At 59.2% G+C, this 26,571-nt stretch overlaps 2 protein-coding genes across 5 annotated transcripts in view; both read right to left on the bottom strand.

Moving 5' to 3' along the window:
* Positions 1-800: 800 nt before the first annotated feature.
* On the bottom strand, positions 801-7,757 carry ABHD17C (abhydrolase domain containing 17C, depalmitoylase). The gene is made up of 3 exons (XM_004617612.2): positions 7,168-7,757; positions 2,913-3,092; positions 801-2,081 (listed from the first exon to the last, which is right to left on the bottom strand). Exons 1-3 carry the CDS (start codon positions 7,680-7,682, stop codon positions 1,862-1,864), a joined length of 915 nt encoding a protein of 304 aa, XP_004617669.2. The 5' UTR covers positions 7,683-7,757; the 3' UTR covers positions 801-1,861.
* A 5,475-nt stretch (positions 7,758-13,232) lies between these two features.
* ARNT2 (aryl hydrocarbon receptor nuclear translocator 2) overlaps positions 13,233-26,571 on the bottom strand; it is a 28,267-nt gene continuing 14,928 nt past the window's right edge. For 2 of the 4 annotated variants that reach the window (XM_055141871.1, XM_055141874.1), the window contains exons 8-19: positions 26,235-26,320; positions 23,033-23,109; positions 22,335-22,469; positions 21,389-21,463; positions 21,143-21,294; positions 20,643-20,715; positions 19,645-19,768; positions 17,521-17,617; positions 17,074-17,212; positions 16,679-16,841; positions 16,124-16,263; positions 13,233-15,255 (exon numbers count right to left, since the gene is read on the bottom strand). In XM_055141871.1, the coding sequence (XP_054997846.1) occupies positions 15,157-15,255; positions 16,124-16,263; positions 16,679-16,841; positions 17,074-17,212; positions 17,521-17,617; positions 19,645-19,768; positions 20,643-20,715; positions 21,143-21,294; positions 21,389-21,463; positions 22,335-22,469; positions 23,033-23,109; positions 26,235-26,320 (1,360 nt within the window). In that variant the 3' untranslated portion in view covers positions 13,233-15,156. The remainder of the gene's footprint in view (positions 15,256-16,123; positions 16,264-16,678; positions 16,842-17,073; positions 17,213-17,520; positions 17,618-19,644; positions 19,769-20,642; positions 20,716-21,142; positions 21,295-21,388; positions 21,464-22,334; positions 22,470-23,032; positions 23,110-26,234; positions 26,321-26,571) is intronic. The other 2 variants (XM_055141873.1, XM_055141872.1) reach the window with 2 other exon arrangements.

Below are 26,571 nucleotides of genomic sequence, written 5' to 3' on the forward strand. Positions count from 1 at the left end.
CTGTCCACAGGGTGGGTGATAGGGGTGGGAGGAGGGCAGCTGATAGGAAATTGCAGTCAATTTCTTGATTGCAAAAGTCATGTGAAGCTTTGCGAACCAAGAACTCACTTAACCGCATAGGTAAAATAGGCTCACATTTCACAAAGCTCAAGATACACAAGGGAGAAGAATCGGCATCCTGTGAGCCTGTGTTGCTCACTCTGGCTACAGGCTCGTCTCTTCCGCTCTGAGTTAGGAGGCTGCAGAACTAGTAAACTCCTGTGCTCAGAACTCCCCTCTGCCCGCCTGAGTTCGCGTTCAGTCCTTTTCCTGAAAAGGCACCCACACTGGCCCGCAGAGCGGAATGGTGGGAGGTGTTTATGTTATGAATGAATGAAACACAAACGAGCCGCTTAGGCGAGAACACACTTGCACAGGAAGGAAGCCTGAGGAACCGGAAGCACCTGAAAACGGGCTTGGCTTTTGTGCAAAGAAAAGTCAAACAGGTATGAGAGCGATGGGCGAAGTCCCTGGCATGAGGTGGGGAGGAGGGTGAGGGTGAAGTAATGTCACCACAGGGTCGCTCAGTGTGATCAGTGGCACATGGCACAGTGCAGAGGGCCTGGCTGCCCCTCCCACAGGAAGTCTCCTGGACCAGAGCCTAGACACAGAGGGCCTAAAGATGGAGGTCAAGCAGAAGGTTTAGGGACCCTCAAGACAGGGGTACACCGCTTCTGGCCCCTTGAGAAAGAGGCAGGCTCCAGCCCAGGCTCACCAGGGAGAGGAAGGAAGGAGGCAATGGAGCCAGCAGCTGTGGTTCATGCATCTTTATTCCTCACTGCCCGTCACGCCCCGGACAAGCTGCTGAGGCTTACAGTACATTTAAGGCTTTGAATTGAGAAAGGATTTAAGTCAGCCCAAAGATGGACCCCCCCAACGGAAACCCCTCCAGCACCTTGTGGGGGAAGGTCCTGGGTAGCTTCTGGCAGAGACACAGGTTCGGTGCCTTGCCAGGGTTTGAGCCCAGAGTCCCCAGAACTACAAAGAGTCACACAGTAGAGTTTGATCACAGAGATTCTTCAAAGCATAAATGCAGCAGCTGTTGGTTTGTTATTTTTCATCTTGGAAATGTTATAAAAAATTTTAATAGCAAAACAGAGGAGTAAAAACATATTAACAAAATGTATCCAATCATTTATACTACAAACCAGGAATTAGGAACCTGACTGAGGAGGGGAGCACAGTGGTCTCTTGCCGGGGGCAATACCTAGACCCCAGCTCTGAGACCAGCATCTGCCAGGCATGGAGTTAGAACCACCAGACAAGCAAAACAGGAGAACCTTGGTGGGCTGGTAACACACATACAGGAACAAAGAAAGGAAGAAAGGAAAGAAAAGAAAAGGAAGAGAAAAAGAAAGAAAGAAAGAAAGAAAGAAAGAAAGAAAGAAAGAAAGAAAGAAAGAAAGAAAGAAAGAAAGGAAGAAAGAAAGAAAGAAAGAAAGAAAGAAAGAAAGAAAGAAAGAAAGAAAGAAAGAAAGAAAGAAAGAAAGAAAGAAAGAAAGAAAGAAAGAGAGAGAGAGAGAAAGACACTCAGTTTCTTTTCGGAATATTCCAGTGATGTCCAGGAGGTTCATGGAGCTGTTGGTGAGAGTTCCCACACATGGCCCAACTGGCCACGTGTTTGGGGGCGACGGGGTGCCCACAGGAAGAACAAGGCATTTTCAGACCCCGTCACAGATGTGAGTATGGCTCTCGGTGCGGAGCACAGGTCCGGCTGGGCCTGCGCCGGCGGCCCAAGGGTGGAGGCCGGCCAGGGAGAGAGGCCACAGCCTCGCCCCGTACTGAGCACCCCGGTGTTCCCACAGGTGGGGCTGGCTGGCCCTCAGGAGTTGGGGAGTTCGTGGGAGATGAACTGCTTCAGCCGCTCCAGGTATTGTGCGTAGAGCTCGATGTCATTGTGCCCTGCCCCCTCCACCCACAGCGGCTCCACAGCCCGTGGACAGCGTTCGTACATGGCCAGCCCGTGCGAGAAGTCAATGACCTCGTCCTCCGTCCCGTGGATGACCAGCACCGGGGAGGTGACTTTGGAGATCTTGTCGATGCTGCAAGACAGAACAGGGGTTGGGAGGGTGCCTCCACTCCGCACCACCAGCCAGCCCCACGCACGTGTGCACGCGTGCACGCTGGGCCCCGCTTCCTCTGGCTTCCCTGCGCTTTCCATCCAGGGGTCGGGACCTGCTGGAAGGTCCTGACAGCCCAGTGCTCCCCACCGCCACCTGCACGGGCCGGCACCTTGCTCCACACACCACTGCTGAAGCAGAGGTCAGGGGTCACTGTCGCCGAATGGCCACACCCACTTCTGTTCCCAAGTCCTGAGGAGACACAGGCCAGCAGATTCTAGCCAATTGTCTCCTGAGAAGCAGAAAAGGGGCCAAGTGCAGGAAGGAGCCTCAGGTTCCCCCCAGCACCACCATGAGGGCTCCCAGAAAATAACACAGTAAGTGCTCCTCCTGAGGGACTCCTAAAAGGTAAACATCTGAATGTCCCGCTGGAAAGGGCTATGGCCACTGAGGCATCCAGAAGGTTGAGAGCAGTCCCCAGACAAAGTACGGGCTGTTATGAACAGGCTCACACAGTCCAGGTGCCTGCCTCGGCCCACAGCAGGGTCTTCCAAAGAACAGTCCAGAAGCCTTGGCTCCAATGGAGGTGCTGGTTCTATGCCCCCTTTCCGTGTTGGAGCCGAGGCATGGTTATGGGGGCTGTGGCTCACAGGAGCTAGAGAATGCTGTGCAGGTCAACCAGACACGGACCCATGCAGACATGCCCTCAGGCTTTGGGTCCCACAGCTGCTGGGAGACCGTTAACCAGGAAGAGATGACACCTGGAGAATCTGTGTGGGATGGCGGCAGGCCCCGGGTAGGAAGGGCACTTACCTGGGGAAGGCATCAAAGCAGTAAGTCTTCCTGGCGTCGGGGAAGGCCACGCGCAGGCCAGACATGAGTGGAGAGTGGAGGATGACGGCTGCGCACTCATAGCGGGAGGCCAAGTCCACGGTGGGCACCGTGCCAATGCTCTGCCCGTACAGGATGATGTTCTCAGGGCTGACCCCATACCTGGAGGTGGGGGACAGGCTCATTAGCTCAGGCAGCAGGAGAGCAGCAGCATGAGCTGGGGAGTCCAACCCGGCACCAGACTGTCCCTGAGCCTGATGCCCCAGCGCTGAGTGACCACAGCCCACTACACCACCACCTGGCCACCTCTCCAAGCTGAGTCGCTCCGTGGGGACATGGGTAGCGCAGGATCCATGTTCTATCTGCAGGCTCAGAGAGGTAATATCTAAATAAAAGTGATCAATTACAGTGTTTAATTTGTTGTAATTGGTTAATTTGAAATCGAGTTTTAAACAATTATAACCCATACGGTTAATTGTAACTGAATTATTTAATCTATTCACCATGAATATGATGAATGGAGTGCATAATGAGTCTTAGTAGCAGCACTGAGGAAATGTTCCAGATGAGAGGCAGCTGGAAACTACGCCAGGAATGAAGCATCTCCCCTGAAGCCCGTCTCCCTAGCGGGGGCATGCAGCTTCAGCACTCCCAGGGGTGTGGCAGACTTGGGCCCCTGGAGGGTACCTCACATCAGGGGTGTCCCTTTCCTTCTCTCCATCTACAAACATACCCACACTGCCTCCGTTAGGGGCAAGCAAATGCCCCAGACTGGCACCTCCTAAGAGCTCCTTAGTCACACCTCAGTGGGGTCCAGGTGTAATCCCCAAGCAAGCACCAACTTAAAGGGCAGGACAGCTGAGGCAGGAAGAAGTGGCTGGACTCTGCCCTGGAGGGAAATGCTGCCCCTATTATCTAAAACATCACTGTGGTTTCGAAACGCCCACTTCAGGAAGAGCAGAATGCAGAGGGAAGGGAAAATTCTGGAAAGTCAGATCTGGAAAAGCTGCTGTTGCACCCCAGGGAATGACCCCGGACATAACTGCTGGCCACAGCAGGGCACCCTGCAGGGGCTATTGTGCCTCACCCACCCCCAAACTTGTGTCCTATGTCCCACAGGAGGGACAGGCCTTCCTTTCTCGGAGCTGTTTGTGGCAATTTCAAGGCAACGGCAAATGCTATTTTTCAAATTTTCAAGGCTCTCTACCACGTGCACTTTTACTTCCTTCTCTCTCTTTCCCATTCAGAAGCACTTGCACACTTACCACAAGCCCTTTGGGCTCTGCAGCACACACCAGCCTCACCCCCCTTTCTGGACACCCGGAGTCCAGGAAGTAAAGGTGTGAGGCAGGCAGTGAGCCTTTGGGGACAGTCCCTGCAGACCACGGAGTAGCCAAGACATAAGATAGGAAATGGGTCAGATAGGAAATGGTCAGATGCAGATTCAAACTGCAGCCTGATCATCTGATCATCTGTCCTCCGTAAAGGCCCTTACTCCCAGTCTACACCACTAAAGGCATAACTGGGGGAGAATGAGGGATGGTTCCATGGAGGAAGGTGTCTTGCAGGAAGCCTGAAGGTGAATCTCAGGTGCTGCCCGTGTGCTCTCCACCCTGCACTCCCCACGGCACCACAATGACAGAAGAAAGGGAAGGGCATGGATAAACCAAATGAAATATACAAAATGCATGTAAATGGAAGAACACTCTTGGTTCTTCCTGGCACTCTCAGTGCCCTCCTGGGTGTGGTGACAGTGAAGGACCTGCTTCCCGAAGCAGGCTCCCATTTCAGCCTGGAGCCTGGCTCCCTCCACACGCTCCAGGAAATCAATATCTCGGCAGCCTGTCGACGTGCTCTATTACCCATGCCTCACATGCATATTTTAAAAGGCAGCACTGAGCAGGCTCCCTCGGTCAAGGTCAGCCAAGGTCAGTCAGGGCCAAGGTCAGAAAGCACAGCTTGCTTGGCCCCAGCCGCTTCATTGTCTCCCCACCCCCCCACCACAAAGATGTCTCAGACTCTGGCAGAACTTGTCTGCTCCCAAGAGCAGAGCAGAACCCCAGGGCGGCAGCAGTAAGGGGGTCCTGGGGGGGCGTGAGGAACAGGTGGGAGTGCTGAAGCACAGGTGCAGGATCATTGCTCTCTGCACCCTGTCCAGAGGCGGAAATGCCCAGTGCCCCCAGGTCCAAAACAGAAAACCCCCCCAAGGCAAGGGAAGGTCACAGTTCCCACAAAGGTAAAGGGGCCCTGCCCCAGCGCCATGCCCCTGCTCCAGTGCAGCCCAGGCTAGGCGCAGAGGGGAGAAAGGCTGTACAGAGCAGAGCTGTCCCTTCCAGGGCCTCGGGGCCAATTCAAACTACACAGCACCTGAGTGTGCGCTGCCAGTCCCTCCCCCTCCTTCCACTTCCACCCTTCCCTATACCTTCTCCCCTCCTCCTCACCCCTCACCTCTGCCCTCCCATCATGCCCACCTTCACCAGCATCACCATCTTCACACTTTCCCATCACCAACAACATCATGGTCCTCACCATCCCTCCGAACCCACAGCAGCAGCTATACGGAGGTTCCCAGAGATCAGAAACACATCCAAGATGAACAGCTGCTTGGGCAGCCGCACAGCCCCCCGTCTCAAATGCTGTCCCTGTCCCTGGCCACCGCTCCTGGAGGTCCCCTGAGCCTACGATGCGCTCTCCCCCTGGGCACTGAGGCTGAATGAGGCCCATCAGGATCTCTACTGGGCTCCCAGAGGTGAGCAGGGCAGAGCTCCGCAGGGCTCCTGCACGGGGTCCCACTGACCAGCTCCAGGAGTGAATCAGGGTCCGTGAGGACACTGACCACTGGAATAGGTGGTGGACAGAAATGACCCTGCACCCATGTCCTGTCGGATGGCTCCTGTAGGGCTGAACTCACCATGCGCAGTCCAGGGGTACAGGGTTGGGGAAGGAGGGAGCAGTGATGGAAAAGGCCACAAGAGTCCAGCTACCCAGCAGCAGCAGGAGCTGAGAAGGGAAAGGGTCAGCCTGGAGGCTCCAAGCAGGAAGCCAAGGGAGGTCCCTCCTACAGCCACAGTTCCGGTCTCTCCTGGCCCCCAGACGCGTGTCAGAAACTACCAGCTACACATGAGACGCTTCCACTGCCTCTTCTTCAGTCCTGAGCCCATGACAGCCACATGACGTTTCTGAAGGTTCCAGGAGACAGTCCCATCCCTGGTTGCTTACACACCTGTGGACATAGCTGTGAAGTACACACAAAAGCAGGCATGTCCCTTACACACATGCACACAAACATGAACACACACCAACATGCATGTCTCATGGACTGTGGGCCAATGCCTGTGTTCATGTGTGCATACATATCTATATACACACATGTGTGAATGCATGTGTGTGTGTGTGTGTGTGTGTGCGCGCGCGCGCAGAGAGAGGTGGAAGTGGGCTCGGTGTACCTGACCAACAGGAAATAATTCACAGGGCTAACAGCACTCTGTGAACAAGTCTGACAGGCAGGAACAAGGGGGCAGGCGCCTCCCAACCTCACAAGTTGTCCTTACTTGAGCCCATCTTACAGGTGAGTTCTGGATACAGTGAGATGAACTGCAAGCAAATGTAGGCGGGCTGGCCGGGTTAGCGATCTGCCCATCAGCCCAAACCATGCTGGTGATTACGTGGACATGGCCTGCGCCTCCAGTAAGTTGCTCCGCCTGGCCAGCTGCTACTTCCGGGCAAAGGGTGGGGGGGGACCACTGGAGGCACCTCCCTACCTGGAAGGAGGGCTCCTGGGGGCTTGAGGCAGGTGTATTCTGCACTGAGCTGTACTGGCCTGCCTCAGTCTCCCTTCCCCACCGGAGGGCCAGGGCGCAGACACCGAAACAGGGGCACAGACGGCCCCTTCCCACGGGAAGTAAAATCCAAGTTTCCTGTCTGTCTGTCTCTGAGGGGAACCCAGACACCTGGGCCTCCCCTCACAGTCCCACAAACAGCAACTTTCCAGCCTCTGCGGCCTCTCCCGGGCCGGCAGGTGCCCAGACCTCAGCTGTCCCGAGAACTGGGCAGGGAGCCCCCCACCCCCACCCCACACGGGGCGCACGGGGCCCCAGAACCGACAGCTTGCCCAAGGTCACCCAACCTGCCAGGTGTGCCCCAGGAGGCGCTGCGCCCAGGGCCCCTCCGTGGGACCCTCAGAGAGAGGCCCGCCGGGTCCGGGGCGGGGACGGGGGCGTCGGCGCCGGCCCCTCACCGCGTGCGCAGCGCCTGCCAGGCGGCGTCGATGTCCGCGTACAGGTTCTTCTCCGAGGGGCGGCCCGAGCTGACGCCGTAGCCCGAGTAGTCGTAGGAGAAGACGTTGCAGTTGAGCCGCGAGCCGAGGCCCAGGTAGAAGCTGCACATCTGGCCCAGGTCCACGGCGTTGCCGTGCGAGAAGAGCAGCGTGTAGCGGCCGGCGGGCGCGCAGCGCACGAACATGCAGCCCAGGCGGTTGGCGCGGGCCGTGCGCGAGAAGAAGACCTCGACGGCGTCCAGCTCGCGCTGCGAGAACTGCCAGTCGGCGCGCTCGCTCAGGTGCAGGCTGCAGGCGCCGGCCGGGCTGTCGTCGCGGGCGGGCGCCCGCGGCTCGGGCGCCAGCACCGTGTAGGTGGGCTCGGGCGGCAGGAAGGCCAGCTTGGCGGCGATGCGGCCCGGGCACGGCGGGCAGCAGAAGAGCCAGCACAGCTCGCCCAGCGAGAAGCCGTTCATCCTGGGGCCGGGCTCGGGCATGGGGCCGCCGGCTCCCGCCGCCCCTGGCCAGGCCGGCCGGCCGCGGGGGCGCGGCAGCGGGGCGGGGCCGGCTCGGCAGGCCCCGCGGGCCCTGAGGCGCGGCGGCAGCGGCCCGGCCCGCGCGACACACAAAGCGCACGTGCGCGCCCCCGTCGCGCGCCGCCACTTCCGGGGGAGCGCGCCCGCCCCCGGGGCCCGGCTTGGGCGGGCGGCAGGGCGGGGCCTGCCGCGGGGTGGGGCGGGGCCTGCGGCAGAACGGGCGGACCGGGCGATGGGAGGGGCGGGGCCCAACGCAAGCTGGCTGTGGGAGGGCGGGGCCGGTGGCGGGAGGGGCGGGGCCCAGCGGAGGCTGGCGGCGGGAGGGCGGGGCCGGCGGCGGGAGGGGCGGGGGCGGGGCGGGATGGGGCGCACCTGCCGGCTCAAGGCTGGGACTGCGTCCAGCTTTCGGGTCTGCAGAGGGTTCCTCCCCAGGGACACCTGCACTGGCCATGGCGTCCCGCCCCCACGGCTCCCCTCTCTGCCCTACCCTGCGGTGCGCTCCCCCGAGTTCAAGTTGGAAGGTAGAGGGAAACTCTCCCAGGAAACTTTCTGAGCTGGTAGAGTTGCAGGAACCCAAACAGAAGGCTCTAGGCGACTGCCTCCACCTGCAGGTGCCGTGGTGCGAAGCGGTGGGTGTGCCTGTATGAGACTGGCAGACAGTTCCTGTCCTGGAAATCTGTACGTGAAGTCTCATATGCAAAGATGTGTCACGTTAACTGTTAAATTTTTATTGATGGGAGTAGTAGTATTTGGTTTTGGGTCACACCTGGCTCTGCACTCAAGGATCACTCTTGGCAGTGCTCAGGGGGCACATGGGGTGCTGGGAATCAAACCCATATTGACCATGAGCAAGGCAAGCACCCTCCTCACTGTACCACTCCAACCCCTGCACCCACTTTCTTGCAATCTCAGGGGGTTCCATTTTAAGGATGAACTCTTTTTTTTGGCGGGGGCACACCTGGCAATGTTCAGAGCTTACTCCTTGCAGTGCTCCAGGAACCATATGGGATGCCAGGGATGGAACCCGGGTGGCCGCATACAAGGCAAGAGCCCTACCCACTGTACTATTGCTTCGGGTCTGTCAGAGTTGCACAGCAAGTGCATGAACAGTTAATCTGTATGTTATTCCAGGAAATTTCAAATATTTAACATAGATTCCATCAGGGGAGATGGTCAAAGGGCTGGCGCGCAGAGCTGGCGCATGCAGGAGTTCCAGGTTCCATCCCCAGGACTGGACAGACCCCTCGGCATCTCAGAGTGACCCCTGACCACCAAGCTGGAAATTGAGTCCTCATGTTAATGCTAACAGGAGTGGCCCAAAAACTAAAACCAAGAGCCAGACTCCAGTAGTGAGACCAGAATGAGGCCAGGCAGGAAATCCACAGCAGCTCCCAGGTGCAACATTTCACATATGAGACAGTGGGTGTTTCAGATCCACAGGACCGGGCCGGAATGATAGTACAGCAGGGAGGGCAGTTGTCTTGCATGCAGCCAGCCCAGGTTCCATCCCTGGCACCACATAGCACCCCCTGACCACTGCCAGGAGTGATTCCTCAGTGCAGAACCAGGAGTGACCCCTGAGCTTCGCTGGATGTGGCCCCAAACAAAAACAAAAAGCATATAAACAAAAATACCCCAAAATTCAAATTCACAGGAATTACTGGCTTCTTCAATAGAAAAGGATAAGGTTCAATTCAAAGGGCCAAAAAAAGGGGAGAAAAGGAAAAGATCAAAGCCTCAGGACTGACACCACAGGAGATACCATCCCAGCAGTTGCTGCCTGTGGACCCCTCCCCATGGTCTGGCCTCAGATTCCTGATCGTGCTGAGGTTTCTTAAGCATCCAAGGGGAGGACAAAGCCAGAGTTTTCAAAGTTCCCTTGGCATGACTGACCACAGTGAGCCACAAATGTTGATTCCTGTGTTTGTGATGGCTCTTGGGTGTGACCAAAAATGCCCAGGTGGCACCTGAAATCTGGAGAGGATCTGGGCCCTCACCCAGGAAGGCCTTTACCCAGCTCCTGATGATGGAGAATGGCCTGCTGGGCCGGCAGAACCTGGTCTCATTCAGCAACACCCTCTTCCTGTTCTGTGACATCAGTGGAGGCAAGTGACAACAAAGCCCAGTGCAACACCAGGTGGGCCAGATACAGTCACTCCCACTCCTGGAGAGCAGGCAATCACAGGAGGCTGCATGAAGGAGGTGGCTTTAGAGCAGGGCAGGTATCTGGGACAGGCCATGATAGACAGTGTGAGTCACAGCCAGAAATTGCAACAATAGGGAAGAGGAAGAGAGGCAGAGGGAGGAGAGGGTGGGAAGGAGAGGAAGAATGAGAGAGAGCCCTACATGAAGAGGTCAACGTGGGGTCTCAGGCTGCATCCCACTCCAGACTCTGAGCGGAGTATTGGGGTACTTGGGGTACTGCACGGTGCAGAGAGAGGGTGGGACAGGGAGTCACCCCAACCCCTGACCCTCCAGGGCTGCCCTGAGTGGACACACCACCGGGGTTCAGGAAAGGTGTGCTCTGGGGGTCCATTGGAGTGGCCACAGGCCACACTACTTCCCTCGAGGGGCTTCCTTCATACCTCCATAATTCCCTCTGCTCACCGTGGCTTCTCCTCTGTGTGTCCGGGGTCACAGCTCACTGGGGCCAGGATTCCTGTCCTGTGACACACACTGCCATCCACAACCCCACTGTCAGGTCCAGGCTTGTTAGGGGTGGGGGGCAGGGAGCTGACGTGGGACCCTCTGTGTATGTTCAGACTCAGAGCTCCCACATCCCCAGCTCCACCTGAGGCCAGAGCTGCGGAGAGACCAGGAGGCAGCGTGGGAACCATGGGGGTTGGTCAGGTGCTGCCTAGGGCTCCAGGGCTCCAGCTTGGCGACGCACTCAGGGCAGCCATGCCCATGTCTGCACCTTGGGGACCCCCCAGAACAGGAGTAGCTGGTCGCCCAAGTATGAGGAACAGACTAGATGAAGGAAAACAGCCCACAACAACACGATTAAAGAGTGCAGTGGAAATGCCAGCGGCTCTAAATACGGCTCAAAATGACAACTGGGCAGCAGCAGGGTTAATTGAAGCCAGGCTCCTGTAATTAGGGGCGCCAGGACCCAGGGAGTTCCTGCAAACACGTGGCCTGCCCTCTGATTTCTGAGGTTACCCCAGAGAGGAGTCTTTCAGAGTGGACTTTAGAGAAATCATGAGCATTTCTGCAATGGGCATTGCTCAAAGGGCCTAGAAATGGCAGGGCCTTTGGAGCTCTTCCTGCATGCTGAGTTCTCTACCGTAGAGCACTGACCCCGCGCACTCTACAAGACACGGCCCTGCTGCACACTGACCCCGCCCACTTCACAAGACTCCGCCCCACTTCGCACTGACTCCGCCCACTCAACAAGACTGCCCCACTGCACTTTCCCTCATTACAGAGACCCCCTCCCCCGACATACATTGCTGTTGACCCCTTCCTCTGTGCTCTGACCACTTTAAATACAGACTGCAGGTGCAGCTGCAAAACCTGTTACCCCTCTTCCCCCTGCAGGTTTCCACCATCCCCCGCATCCTGTGCTCCAGTCTGAACCCTTCTCTGTTCTGAAGGTCGTGGCTCTGGGCCTTATCGCCACCCTGGGTCTGCACCTGGAGTGGACCAGAACTAGTGCTGGGCCGAGTGCGTGCATGTGTGTCGAGTCCACAGTTTTCCCCACCTCAGCCTGACACCTGCCTGTCTGCTGGGTAGAAGACCAACTGTCTTCTACCAACTGTCCCCAGGGCCGGATGCCTGCCTCAGAGGGGGGACCTTGCAGGAGGGCACTGAGGGGGCCCCTCCTTTCCCCTCTCCACATTCTTGCCCACCTTGGCTTCCTGCCCCACCTAGTCACCAAGTCATTGGGTTCTCTGCCCTATATGGGTGCCCTGAGTGAGTCACGGGACACCTCCTCCACTGGACAGCCAGCCTGTCTCACAGCACTGTGCTGCAGGTTTGTGGGGTGTAGGGCTCCCCATTTTCTTCCATCTAAAGCCCTGGGCCCCACCACCCTTTGCTGTCTGAAGGGATGAGACCATTAGGCTTCACAGCTGTCGTGTGAATCTAGGGGAATGAGGCTCTTCTGTGTCTATAGCCTGCTGCCCTTTTAGGGGTCCACCTCAAATCTCCCTCACTCTTCCAGCCCAGTGTAGAGGCCTGGAAGCTGCTTGTCTCCTGCCCCCGTAGCCCATGTTCAGAAGCACTCACCATAGCATTGGTTCCACTCGGGCTGCAGAGTCCACAGCCCTGAGGTTCCTTTGCTCTGAAGGGATCTCAGGAGAGGTGTCTCAAGAGGTCAGGGACTCAGGCCTTGGGCACTGGAGCCTGCTTCCACCCCAGCCACTGTGGGGCCTGCCTACAGAACTACCAGGCCTATTTGTCCAAGTGCCGCCCAGCATGGACCCCGGGTCTCCTGATCACAACTAGGGACCCACCTCCACCACCCTTCCCCATCAAAGTGAGACATGTCAAACCATGGAACATTTTTTTTCTCAAGCAAACTGAATAGGGAGTGGTTTGTCCTCTGCGGAGCTGAATCAAGAGAAAGGTCACCGGTGAGATGACCAGGACCACATGCAGGTCGACGTGTCTGGAGGGTAATGCCTTAGAGAAGCATGGTGGGGAATCGTGGAGGTTCCACATGCCCCCTTGGCCACCAAACTGGGCAGCAATGCTAACCTAACCCTAACCCAATTTCATTTGGGTGGCCTGTCCCCTGGACTCCTGGGAGATCCTGCAGCCTCCGACCCATCATCCGAAGTGGTTGAATGGCCCAACTCAGCCTGGCCCTTCCGATGGGAAGAAGCTGGGCTCAGGCCCTCCCAGGCCTCCACAGTGACAAGGGTCACATCAGCAGGGTACTTTGGCAGCCCCAGCTCTGAGGAATCCCTGCTGAGATGACCCCCTCTTTCTGACAGTTTGTGGCCTGCTGCTCCCCATGCGCCCTGCACCCTCTCAATACCCCCTGGGGACCATTAGGCGCTGAAGTCCACTTGATCGGGTGCTCTCAAGACCAGACCGCAAACATGCCTTTGAGAATTCCTCAGGGGGCTGAGCAGAGGGCTGCAGTGAGAAGCCTGGGAAGGAATGCCCGTAATCCAGGTGTGGCACCCAGAGCGAGGCCCCAGTAGGAAGAAGAGGTGGGGGGCCGGAGGCTGGTTCTTGGTGGCAGGCCAGGAAGACCCTCTAGCCCCACAGGTTTATCATGGTCCCCAAACACAGTCTTGCTGGGGGCCAGGGACAGGCTCAGAGGCTCAATCCTGGCACTGCGGCAGCCTGACGCTGCACACTGCCACTGAGACTAAGCGCCAAAGACCAACCAGAAACACCAAAGCACAAAACAGCCCTTGTGGTGCCCCTGGAGCACATGCCAGGTGCAGCCCCTACAGCCTGAGGAGTGATGGTGACACCCCCTCCCCCAGCCCATCTGCAAGAGGCTCTGCTGAGCAGAATGCTGGGGACCAATATCATTTGGGTGGTAGAACTGGCTGAGAGCAAAGTTGCTTTATTGGAATGAGACGTTAAAAGGCAGTTACATTCATCACACACAGACACCACCGACTTAGTAACCATTAGTCATAGAGAACATTCTAGAAAGACAAGTGATGGTTAGCCACAGCACAGGTCACATCCAGGAGAGAGGTTAGGAAAGACCGCCCAGGGTTCCCATGGCCTGGCCGAGGTGCTCAGAGGGAAGGAGCCCCTGGCATAGCTCACCATGGGGAACACTTGGCCCCTCGGGGGCGCCACGGCGCCACAGGTCAGAAGGTGGCTGCAGAGTGTAGGTGAACTGCAGCAGACCCCAGTGAGGCTGGCGGTGGAGACGGAAGGACACAGAACCTTCCTCTCCCTGCTGTCCCGCTGGCTGTACATGGATGACCAGCACAAACTGGTGTCAGGACAGGGACACGTGAGCCCCACTGTATCGACCCAGGACCCCAGCCAAGCCAAGCACAGCAAACAACTGCCACACCCCACCTGGATTCTGTGGGAGCCACAACCAGATGCGCAAAGAGATGGCTCCAGAATACACACGCTGGTCCTGCAGTCTAACCTGCTGGAGATGGGGCACGACTGCTCTCGCCTGTTGCTGGGGCTCCCCTGGCTTCTCGTGCTGACCTCTGCATTGTCCACAGTGCAGCTGCTCAGGCAGACTCATGTCTGTCCACCCCACCAGGAACCCACAGCTCATCTAAAACCAGTTGGGAAGGCACCCACACTTTTGAACTCACGGGCAGAGCCTCAGAGAGTCTGCCTTTCATCTGGAAATCGTCCTTCGATCCAAAAGCTATTTCTGTGCCTTTCACAAAACTAAGCCTGGTGCCGGGGTGAGTTCAGGGCTAGGGTGGAACACCAGGGTTGGGGGGCTGAGGGCGGGGAGACTGGAGAGAGAAGTTCCTCTGGGTCTGGGACATGGAAGGGGGCTCAACCCCTGAACCTCCCCAGAAACAAAGGCTCCTGAGAGCCCAGCACAGCCCCGAAAGGATGCTGCTGCTCCAGGGAACTTGGGTCACACAGTCAATAAATGGCCACTGGCGCTTGACAAAGGACTATTCTTGGAAGGGTCTGGCAAGTGGGCTCAGAACCCTGCACATAGCAGGCAGGTGGACCCCCGGGCTCTGGCAGTGGGTACCCAGACAGGGTGCAGGTTCCCTGGAGCTGGTCAGACACAGCTGAGGTGGATGGTATCTTCCTATTCTGGGCTGAGGGGCACTGGGGGCCAGGCCCTCCACACCTGAGTCCAGCGGTGCGGCCCATTGGGCTGACCAGGGGCCAGAGAGGTCCTAAAGGATACAAGGGCTTGAGGGAGTGGTCCTCTCCAGTCTTTCCATGGGGCTGTCAAGACTCTTCCTCCTGCCAAGGACACAGGGAGCGGGGGAGGGGGGGCAGTGCAGAGAGACAGACACGTACATCTCCCGTCTGGGAAGCAAGTAGGTGAGCTTAGCTCCCAGTACAGAATCTTCCAGAATCTGCTCCTATTCCCGCCAGAGGCCTGACTGGGAGCAGCCAGGACCTGTGCTCAGATGCCCCATCCTCTGCCCAGTGCCTGGACGCCCCGGCAGAGAGCCTCCCTCTGACAAAGGACAGACGGACCAACCATGGGGACACTCACGTCACAGCACAAAGCAGACACACACCACCGGCAGCCACCACCACACCCAGCTCTGGACCACGTCACAGTCCGTCATGGGTCATCCACGAGCGGGTGGCAAGAACATGGCTGACGCCGTGGTGCACAAGCACAATAAATAGCGCCCGCAGCGGCTGGTGGGGTGCAGGTGGGGTGGCCAGCAGGCCCCTGGGCTCCGAGTCCGGCGGGGGGCCCAGTGACGGGGGGGGGGACAGGCCTAACTGGAAAGGGGGCTGTGGTTCCAGCAGGGGACCTGGCGCCGAGGCCCAGCTCTGCTCGCTGCTACTCTGAGAAGGGCGGGAACATGCCCAGGTCAGCGAAGTCCTCAATGTTGTAGCTGCCCGTCCCCTGAGTAGGGTCCCCTGGCATCGGCAGCATATCCTGCAGGAGACAAAGGGGCACAGGGCTGGGCTTGTCTCCCACCCTTGTATCCACCAGCTCATGGAGGCCACAGTCTGTGACCCCGGCACAGCTGAGAGACCAGGGGCACCAGGGTCCCTGTGAGGAGCCTCCCACGAAGCCCACCCCCACATCCTCAGACCCCCCAACCAGAGAGCGAGTGACTCTAGCTCAGTCCCCAAAGAGATGCTCAACCATTCTAGTCCCTGAGCCAGTTCTTTTCCAGGAGGAAAAATCCAGACAAAGGAGCTGGGGGACAGGTGCGGAGTCCATATGACAACGTGACTTTTGGGCTGCGAGCTCAGGGACCCGGCTTTGCCAGCACCAGCCACAGGGAGGCCACAGGAAGACTCTGCAGGGCAGGGCACAGCCCCCAGTAAAGGAAGGAGGGTCGCAGGAGGGCAGTGAGGCCTTTCTCTGCATACTGAAAAGCCACAGCCTAGCGGGGGCGGGGGGGGGTCGAGGAGATGGCTTGTGGGGTTGGGCTTGGGCTTGGCACACGGAAATCTGGGTTCAATCTCAGTTCACACACCAGTGAAAAGGACACCAGAAAAGGACACAGTGCCTGGAGCCTGGCTGCAAGGCGGTGTTGCTGCTGCTGGGAGGGGGGAGGGGAGTCACCAGAGAGAGGGACCACGAGAGAGGGCTCGGGGCCTGGATCTCAGAGCTGCCCCACCCTCACTCTGCAGTGCAGGCAGGCAGAGGGGCTGGCTCTGCTCCGAGGGGCCTCACGGCCAGGGGAGGCTTAAGGTGAGCGCTGCTGAACCCAAGGGTCTCCATCCATTTGCCTGAACCCCACAGCGGTGCAAGCGAGAGAGGAAGTGGAGAAAACCGCGCTGCCTCTGTTTACCTGGAACACCTCCGTCTGGCCGGGCTGTGGGTGTGGGTGCTGCTCGCTGCTCTGCTGGCCGTGGTGCTGGCTCTGCCACTGGGACCACACCTCCGAGGGCCGCCCTGGGAACTGCCCACTGCTCTGCCCGCTGTCTGCTGCTGGCCACCACAGGACACCTGGCTCAGGGGCCGTCCCGCCACCATATACCCCAGCCGCCTCCCTAGGGTCAGCACTGGCCGTACTGGGGGCCACAGGGCGGCCTCATCCAACTGCCAGGCAGTGTGTGAGTTCCCAGACTCAGAGTCTTAAGGACAAGGACAATGGCACCAGTCCCAGGACACACATGCAGGGCTTGAATGACACGTGTGCAGGACCTAGCTACACATGTACAGGACCTGAGGAAACATGTACAGGAGCCGGGGACACACGTACTAGGGACACATGTGCCACATGTACAGGAGCTGGGGACACGACCAGCTTGTGCTGAGTCCTAGAGAAGAGGCGCAGGAGGCCTCAGGCGGATTCTGGACCTGGGGCTGATCTGCAGCACGTACCCCACCCCCGGCCCCCTACCGAAGCCTGGAGTCCTGTTGGCGAGGCCGGAGTAGGCGCTGCCACTGGGCGAAGAGGTGGCCGGGCTGGAGAGGGGGCTGTAGGAGGAGGGGTCCGCCGGGTAGCTGTGGCTCGTCCCAATCCCAAAGGGCGAAGTCTGGGTCTTGCTGGACTGAGAGGGCAGCTGGACAGGGTAGAGCAGGGGCGGGACGGGCATCAGGAAGCCTGGGGATGGCTGGGTGCAGGCTGGACCCGACCGTGCTCTGCTCCCTGGGATGTGGGGGGCGGGGCTGAGGCCAAGACCCCCATCCCCACCCGCCCCTGGGGACCTGCAGTCTAAGGGGTGAGCTGGTCCCTCGAGTTCCTGTGCCTGCCCCCCACATCCCCCCAAGACAGGGGCTGCCCATGCATCATACCTGTCCTGGGAAGGGCGGCCGGGTCCCCGTCCATGCCACCTGGCCCTGGCCCAGCTGCCGGGAGATCTGGGCCATGTTCTGACTGCTCGAGGAGGAGGACGGGAGGTCGCTCACCCCCGGCACGTGGACCACCGAGGAGCTGGGGGGAAGCGGGTCACTGCGTGCACCTGTCTGCCAGCCCCACCCACTCCACAGTCACACCCCAGGGCCCCAAGCAGGGACGGGCCATTCAGTGTGTCCCTGCAGACTCGGCTGAGGCCTGGCGGCCATGGCCAGTAGCTGACCTTCTTCCCCACTTGTGATTCAGGTGCCAGATGCACTCCCAGGGGCCAGACCCCCATGGCACTCAGGTCAGTCTTGTCTGCAGTGGTGCTGACTTCTCTGGGAGCCCAAGGCCATGCCCCACCCAGGGAGGTCGAGGGAGGCATGGTGTGCAGCCTGCAGTACCTGAAGGCCTTGCCCGAGTGGCCAGTGGGGAAGGGGCTTCCCTGGGGGTACATCTGTTGGCTCCCCGCAGCAGCCGAGCTCATCAGCTTCTTTTCCGCTGTGGAGGGCAGAGGAACAGGGTCAAGGGAGGGACAGGCGCCAGTGTGTGGCCACTTTGGAGGGTCTGTGGGGCACCCCCACCTCCCCCACCCCTATAGAGAAAGCCATTTGGGGTGAAGAGGGACACGACAATGCTTCTACCCCCCAGCTGTGGGTCAGGGGCAACTGCATCCACATGGAGCAGGTGAGGGCCATGCTCAGGCGCTCAGGATCCTGCACACGGGGACCAGCTCTGCCCGCATATTGGGGGTGAGTCTTCTCCAAGTGGTCTCTGCCTCAGTTTCACTCTGGTAAAAGATGGTGCAGACTCCGCCAGCTTCCTCAGCTGCCAAGGTACAATTTGGTGTCTGATGTGGATGAAGTGTCAGCGGGTGTGGACGAGCTCATCGGCTGCTTTGGTCCACAGGCCTTTTTAAGGTGGAGACAGATGCCTGGAGTTTCCCATGATGATGGCCTGTCAGGTCTTCCTGTAGCTGTGCCTGGTCCCAGGTCCCCTTTCAGTGACCACTGTCCCTTGTCCTACCCCCAAACTGGTCTCCTCGACATCTGGTTTAGCAGATGTCAGAGGGGGGTGGCTGTCTGTTGTGGTGGCCCTGGCTCCGTGGCTCTAGGGCTCCGTGGCTGTCTACTCCATGGCCCCTCCGGCTCCGTGGCTGCCTCCCCACCTGGCCCCTGGCTCTGTGGGTCCTGACTGTGGCTACATGGCTTGACCATAAATGCAGCACTTCCTGGGTCTCGGTGGCGTGCAGCTGCATCATGTCTGACATCACGGCAGTTTTGTGGGCGCCACGGAAGGACCATCCTTGAGAAGCACGTCCACCAGCCCGTGCTGGCCGCACTTGGCTCCACTGAGCACCTTGCGATTTGCTAAAAGCGGCCTTTCTTTTCTTGGACGTAGGACTTCCTTCCTGCTCCTTCCCCTCCATTAGTGGTTACGCTCAAATGCTCCGGAAGCTGCTTCTCAGTAACCACCAGGGAGAAAACACCACGTGCGGATGAGGAATTTCTATTTATTGCCGAGGCCAGGGTGGGCCATGCCTGGCTGAGTGCGCTGGATACAAGCTTTTGGGGTTTTCTAGCTTCTGCATCTGGCAGGTTTGCAGAGATCTGAGGCATCAGATCCCCCGACCTGTGTGTTTGCAGGAAGCTGCCCCCCCCCCCCCCCCGCTGGCTCTGTGCATACACGCCCCCAGAGCCCAGCCCACATCTGTGCAGCCTGCAGGTATGGACAGTGGGGTCAGGGGCCCCTTCTCGCTCAGGGCTCGCTGTCCCTGTCTCTGTGTGATGGTGTCTCAGGGCTTCTGCTTCAAGTCTGGAGGATTTCCCCGTCCACCACAGGGCTTCGAGAGGAGAGATGGGGCTGTTGGGCCCGGACCCCTGTCCCCTCCCATCCGGCCACATCTGTCTCTCCCTCCTCTACTGCTGGCCCTGGTTCCGCAGCTGCACCCCCTGCTTCCAGTGCTCCACTCTCTGGGTAAGCCCACTGGTTTTCCTCCGCGACAAACACAGATGTGTGATTTTTCTGGTCTGCTAACCTTGGAGGAGGGCACACAAGACGAAGTCTGGCCCGCTTAGGTGGGCTGCACAGACATGCGGGCGCTGGCCCAACTGCTGTGAGCCCCTGACCAGCTTGGAGGATCCACAGGGACAGGCTGGCAGAGGGAAGCAGCCATAGAGCTGTTCGTGGGCTTCAGCGCCTCTCTGCTTCCTGCCTGCTTCTCATTTTGGGTCATGGGCACTCAGGGCCACACCTGGCCGTGATCTGGGGCTACTCCCAGCAGGCAAGCCTTGGGCCCAGGGCTTTAAGTCTGTTTCCCACATGTGGCCCTGCCACACCTGAGGCCACTGGGGATGGTCCTCAGGGCCGGGGCTATGCTTAGAGATGGGCACACTTTCCCCCAACCCCGGGAGGGAGGCACTGCCTGGCTCTAGGCTCCTCTGCCGTGTGCCTGGAGCCAGCTCGGAAGCTACTGAGAACAATGTCGGGTGCCTGCTGGAAGCTGGACCCCACCCTGGGACACTTACACGCACTGATACCTGCAAACATCTCGGCGAACCGGGGGTCCCTTTCCTGAGAGAAGAGGGTGTCAGCCTTCTCCACAGACTTGCTGGCTTCGTGGACACCTGCGGGGATGCTGGGCACGGGCACCTATTGGCATAGAGACCCAGGGTCCTGCCACACGAAGACAGGCACCGCCCGCCCTCCTGGGGCCTTCCCTCCAGAACCCCCAGTCTCCCAGGAGAGCCTCTAAGTGCGGCAGAGAAAGAACACATGCCAGGGGCCAGGGGCTGAGGCATGAGCGAGAACCCCAGACAGATGAGTCTGGGGAAAGGCCAAATACCAAGGGAGGGAGAAGGCGGGGATCCGGGAAACTGGGAGCGAGGTACAGAAGGAAGGAAGGAAGGGCAGGCCAGAGGGAGGGCAGGGGGAAGGGAGAAAGGAGGTAAGGAAGGGAAGGAGGGGAATAGGGAGGGTGAAGAGGGGAAAGATGGGGGAGGGGAGAGGGAGGGAGAGGAGAGCTGGGGAGAGGAAGGAGGGGACAGGGAGGGGAGAAGTGAGGAGGGGGGACTGGGGGAGGAGACAAGGGAAGGGAAAGGTGAGGAGATAAGGGAGGGAGACAGGAGAGTTGGGGGAGGGGAGAAGTAAGAAGGGGAGCTGAGGAAGGGATGAGGGTAGGGCAAGGTAGGGAGGGGAGAGGTGAAGAGGAGGAGCTGGAGAGGGATGTAGGAGGAGAGAGGTGAGGAGGAGGAGCTAGGGGAGGGGATAAGGGAGGAGAGAGCTGAAGGGCTGGAGTTGGGGAGGGGAGAGGATGGGCAGGATTAGGGGAATGCTGCAGGGCTTCAAGGGTAGGGGCAGAAGGTGGGCACTGAATCCCACGCAGTCCCCAGTTCCCAGCAGCACCCCCAACTGACTCTGCTCCAGGGATCACAGTCACCTGCACCTGCAGCTTGCCTTTGAGGGTCCCTAGGACAGGGACACGACCCTCTAACACTACCCCTGGGGGAAGCTTCCAGAAACCCACCTGAGACAGGTCATAGGATGACAGCCCGTCCCTCGGGTGCACTTCTAACTCCGCTTGCTGCTGCTGGAGCTGCCTGGGGAGAGAGGGGGTGGCCAGGGACTCAGGGGACAGAGGGAGTGACCGGGGACTCAGGGGACAGAGGCATGACGGGGGATGCAGGGGACAGAACAGGGGGGTGACCAGGGACTTGGGGGATAGGGGTGGCCGTGAACAGCTTCCTTGAGGAGATGAAAGGGAGCCCTGGGGACAGAGGAGGTGGAGATGGGCATGGTGTCCCCAGTCCCCGGGCATCGACGTCTGTGTATTTTCTTGCCAGCTTTTCCACCAGAACCAAGCTGTGTTTGGGGGCACAGACTGGTGTGTGGCTTCGCTTCGTGCAGAAAAAGCAGCACAGAAGGAGCTGCAGCCGTCCCCTGTCCACCTGTGCACTGCCCCGTGGCCCGACATGTGTGGAGAATGGGCTGAGAGGAGCAGCACCAGGGCCGAGCCCGCACACGTACTTGACGTTGCTGTTGGTGCAGATGATATACTCGATCTCGTCCGAGTAGGGGTTCTGGAAGGTGAAGCTGCTTGTGCGGATCAGCACCCACTCGCGGCTCTTGGTGCGGAAGCGGTACATGACCGACAGCACCTGGCCCTTGAGCTTCACCACCTGTGCGACATCGGGGAAGGGTGTCAGTGGCCGGAAGCCCCGGGTTCGACGGCGCGGCCGCTGCCTCCCTCCCTCGGCATGCGCAAGCAGGCACCTGTTGGAAGCTTTCCCGCAGGTGGGTCTGGTCCTCCGAGTGGCAAAACTCCAGGATGTCCTTCCCAAGGAGATCCTGCAGAGAGGGCGCCTTAGCCACCGGAGCGGGTAGACAGCGGCACACCCCCACCCGAGACCCTGCCACGTCTGCAGGGCACTGAGCTGGCCCCACCCTCAATCCCTCAAGCGTGCACCCTGCCGACTTATCCGGCTAAGGCAGCCCCGGGAGCAGCAGCCATGCTTGCCATGGGGAGCCGACACCGAGCACACTGAGGGAACATGAGGGACATGGCTTGTCACTGGTGGGCCGGGATGCTGGCCTGCAGGTGGCGGTGGACACTGTTCTCATGGCCAGGTGCTGCACAGTCCCCTCCTCAAAGGAGTCAGTTCCATGTGCAAACTACAGCACATTGGAGGGGTGGGACATCCCTGCAGAAGGGCCCAAGGCAGCTGGTGACCAGTGCTCGGAGTCCAGGCCAGCACACAGCCTCAGGACCCAGCTGGGAGGGGATCCACCTCCTAGAAGGCTCAGGATTCACAGGGCCTGAGAGACACCAGAGGATCTGACATCCCACAGGACCATTTGCTTCTCTGATGGACACACCAGCAACCTTCCCAGGCCAGGTGCCATCCATCCCGGGGTCAGGACTCTTCTCCTCCGGCCACTTTTATTTCATGACAAGAGCTGGGAGGAGCATGGCCAGCCTGGCATGCCCATACCCGGATGCAGCCACCGCCAGCAGGCCACACGCCCGCATGCTCCTTCCTTTTGTGTCGTGCAACACCAGCACAGACAGACATGGGAGCAACACGTGGGGTTTCTGGTTGAGTCACATGTTTAAGCTGCAAGTGTCCCGTCTCCTGGAGCTCAGATCTCTGCAAAAAGCCCTGACCTCAGACACCGGCTGCCACACAGACCCGGGGGCCAGGCCCAGCTTGGTGCCTACCTGGGGCTGGTAGCCGATGACGCTGATGCACCGCGGGTCCACGAAGGTGATGATGCCCTCTGCGTTGTGGCGTGAGAGGAACTCCGTAGGCACTGCCATGGAGCTCATGTCCATGCACACGGGTGAGCTGGTCACCTGGGGGCAGACCGAGGGTGGCGGGGAGTTGCCCACTCCCCATCGCTGCAGTCATAGCAGGCGTGTCCCTGTCCATGGCTGCCTCCAAGTGCCCGGGACTCACTGTCCCCACGAGCCTCAATTTCCCCTCAGGCAGAGGGAGCCATGAAGTCTGTCCCCAACTGTGCCACGATTTCAAAGACCCTTCTCTGCCCGTGCACCTGTACCCAGGGGATCAGCTGCCCCAGGATAGGAACCCCTACTGTCACCTCCTCACCGTGTCCCAGGAGAGCAGGGCTGGGAAGCTCGGCCCCGCTGCAAAGCTCACAGGCTTGCAGGGGTCAGGGCTTCCTACCAGCCCCAGGAGCAGAAAGAACCCTGGGATCCACCCTGCTCAGACTCTGCAGCCTCCTTCAGACCCTGCCCCCTCACTCAGACCCCGCCCCTCACCCTCAGCCTCTGCCCCTTCCCTCAGTGTCCACCTCCTCTCTGCACAGAAAACAAACACTGAGCATCTCAAGCCCCTTCAGGTGTGGCCCAGAAATCAAGGATCACAGTGTCAAGCGGGCTCAGCTGTTTCCTACCTGGAGTCGCCCGATGGCCACCAGGCAGTATTTACTGCCCTGTCCCACGTCGGCGTCCTCTTCGGGAATGGTCATCCCTGAAATGGGGGTTGCCAGCACCGTCAGCACCCTGGGCCCCTGCCCTAGGCCGCCTCCCCGTGGCCTCCAGCTCCAAGCATCCCAGCCTGGATGCATCCACCGGGTCTCTGTCTTCTCAGACCACAGCGGTCACCTCAGCCAGGTCTGCCATGCTGATAACACAGGAAGGGACACATCCTCTCACAGTGAAACAGGGCACGAGTTCCCAGGGGGTTGGCGACATGCCAGTGACATGTCAGCTCCTCAGCACACACAACAGTGAAGCTGGGGCCCCAGGGGGTGTCTGGGAGAGGCTGGGGGTCCCTGGGGGGCCTGGGGGCTCCTGGGGGTCTTAGAGAGGTTGGGGGTTCCTGGGGGTCTTGGAGAGGCTGGGGACCCCTGGGGGTCTGGGAGAGGCTGGGGTCCCTGAGGGACTTGGAGAGGCTGGGGGCCCTTGGGGGATTGGGGAGAGGCTGGGGGTCTCTAGGGGACTTGGAGAGGCTGGGGGCCCTTGGGGGGTTGGGGAGAGGCTGGGGGTCCCTGGGGTTCCGAGAGAGGCTGGTGTGAGGAACAGGAAAGAGGAATCAGCTCCCCAGGATCATCTATTGAGGCACCTCTTGGGGCCCTGTGCACTCCTGGCTCCCTGGCGTGGCCAGCATGAACCCCAAAAGCATCCCGCACCTACCGAGCCTGCAGACCCTCTCTCCTTCCAGCCTGGTTGCCTCTGCCCAGGGGTCCCCTCCACATGCCTCAGCCCTGAGCCCACCCCGAGTCAGCAGTGACCCCAGCACCCTGCAAGCCCCCCGACTGCAAAGGGACACTTAGGGTGAAGCTGAGGAGCAGGAGAGGGTCCGAGAGTTGCCCCCAGCATGGGGGCTGGAGGGCCACTGCAGGCTCGGGGCAGCGTCCAGCAGGTCAAGCCATGTAGGGTCCCCCCTAGACGGGCAGCCTCCGGAGCGTGGCCAACAACAGGCCGGGGTGATCTCATGCAGGGCTGGGCTCGACAAAGTGGCCGCTGGGGCTCCAGCCAAGGCCCCATCACCTCAGGCCTCAGGCACGCTGTGGGCAGGTCTGGGGACTTTGCCAGGTACGACCAGGCTCTGCTGGGGTGGGGTGGCTCTGGGGCCACCAGCTCCCTGGGTCCAGCAGACAGCTCACTGGGGTTTCTAGGCATGGTGGGGCACTGGGATGAGGTGACACCCCGGCAGGGGCTGTATGGACAAGGCTCAACCTGAGCACAGGCACCCCGGCACTCATGAGGTGGGGACGCCTGGGGTCCCCCACCTCAGCTCAACAGGAAGGACAAGCAAAGTGACTGTGAAGCTGCGCAGGCAGGCTTCCTACAAACACCAGAACATACCAGAACACACTGTAACATGGCAGAACACACAGAAACCTTTTGGAATATACCAGAACACACGGAAGCTGCTGTAAGCCCAGATATCAGGTGAGGGTAGGAACCAAGGCCACAGGCTGGGGACAGGCCCGTAGGACACAGTAAGGTAAATTCACCAGCCTACCTCCTGGGTTTGCAAGGCTGTCTGTGGACCATCTGGGCTCAGGAAGTTGGATCCAGAGCAGGAGGGACCATGTCCCCTATCAGCGTCTGGCCATGGCCAAGCTTAGTGTGGCCCCCTCCTGAGCTGGGGGGACCTAGCACAGGGAATGTTCCCAGGGACATTTCAGGTTTCACGAGCCAGGTAAAATTCCTTCACGGCCCACCCTCCAGACGACTCAGGGCAGCAGCAGCCTCATCGCCTCCCCCTGTGGAAATGGCCTTTGGAGAATCCAGACTGCGTTCTTTCAGTGTCACACTCGCCAATGAGAAGTGTCATGGAAAACGTGGGAATTGCTGGAGAGAAAATGACCCCAGCTGATATCGGCGATAGCAGGGATCACTCCGGGGGCCAGTCCTGAACGCTGACAAGGAAACCCACGATCTTTCTCGCGCCACTGGGGTCTTGGCCACGCTTTGGAAGCCCGGTGCCAGCACTGTCAAAGGCGCCTCCCGGCCGCCTGAGCCCATGGTGGCTGCGTGGATTAAGCCAGGATTCTCACACCCATAAACAAGGCTGCAGCAGCCCCACTCTGACGGCTGCTCCGAGCTGACTCCTAGAAACGTGACCCCTCTATCTGCCCAAGGCAGGCACCGATGCCATAAGAGGAACCCTCAAGGCGAGCATGGGCACCCTGTCCTCTCTTCTGCTACTTGGGCGGACAATGAGGTGGTCCCAAATCACTGTCATGTGCAGACCTGTCTTCCAAAGGTCATGTATGTGTGTGCATGTGTGTGCACACATGAAGGTGTATATATCAGGTTTAGGTGAGTGCACGAGAATATGTGTGTCTGCATGTGTCCGTGTGAATTGTATATGTAAATATGCAAAGTTGCATGTCTATGTATATGTGTGCACGTGTCTGCATATGCATAAAGGTACCCTGTGCATGCACACGTCAAGTGTGTTACATACATGTGTGTGTTTGTGTGTTTCTGTGAGCATCCTGTGTGCATTGTGTGTGTTGGTATCTCTGTTTCACCCCCTCTTCATGCTCCTTTCTCCCTGTGGAGTGACAATCGGCCTCCTGGTAACTTTCCTCTGAACTGTGCTTTCTGGAACTCTCCACAAAAGATCACTCCTCTACACATAACACCCCCTCAAATACTTGGAGACCGAAATCACGTCTTGCTTCCTCCAGAATAAACACCGGCCCTCTCTGCACTCTCCTGGGGCTGCGGCTGGACGACTGTGGTCCACACAGACTCAGGTCAGGAGCCAAGCTCTCTGCAGACACCAACCCAGTCCTGGTGACATGCCGTCTCCCTCCCACCTTCCGGCCATCCTGTGGCGGGGTGCAGATGTGTCTGCTCAAGCAACAATGACCGGGTGGCATTTGGGGACATCCTTGTCCCCCGCAGACCTAAGGCTGTACCCCACACCCCACAGTGTGCGATCTTCCTCACGTGTGTGATCCCCAGCCCCGAGGAGCCCCCTTAGTCTGGTTTCCAGGGGACTTGGGACGACTGTGATGTGCATCCCTCTCCTCATGGTCATGTGTGTGAGTGGGACAGAAACAGATGGAGACAAACAGACAGAGCAAGACACACAGAGACAGAGAGGCCGAGAGCCAGCAAACACCCGCTCACCTGCGGGGGGCCACGCCTTGATGTAGCCCGTGCAGTGCACCACGGCGTGCTGGGGCTCCCCCTCCTTCACAGGGCCGAGGCCGTTCCTGGGGAGAAGGGGAAGGGCATGTGTGTGCACACATGAAGGTGTGTATATCAGGTTTAGGTGAGTGCACGAGAATATGTGTGTCTGCATATATGTGTATCTGAAGGGGAAGGGCTGGGGACGGCTCCCAGGGAGGTGCCAAGGCAGGTGAAGCCTCTGGGGTCGAGGAACTGGGTGACTCTGTGCACGTATGTGAATGTGTGTGTTGCATGTGTGTGCATATCTACATACATGTTGTGTGTGTGCATGTGA

This window comes from Sorex araneus, chromosome 6, assembly GCF_027595985.1.
Source record: "Sorex araneus isolate mSorAra2 chromosome 6, mSorAra2.pri, whole genome shotgun sequence".
Taxonomy (NCBI): Eukaryota; Metazoa; Chordata; class Mammalia; order Eulipotyphla; family Soricidae; genus Sorex; species Sorex araneus.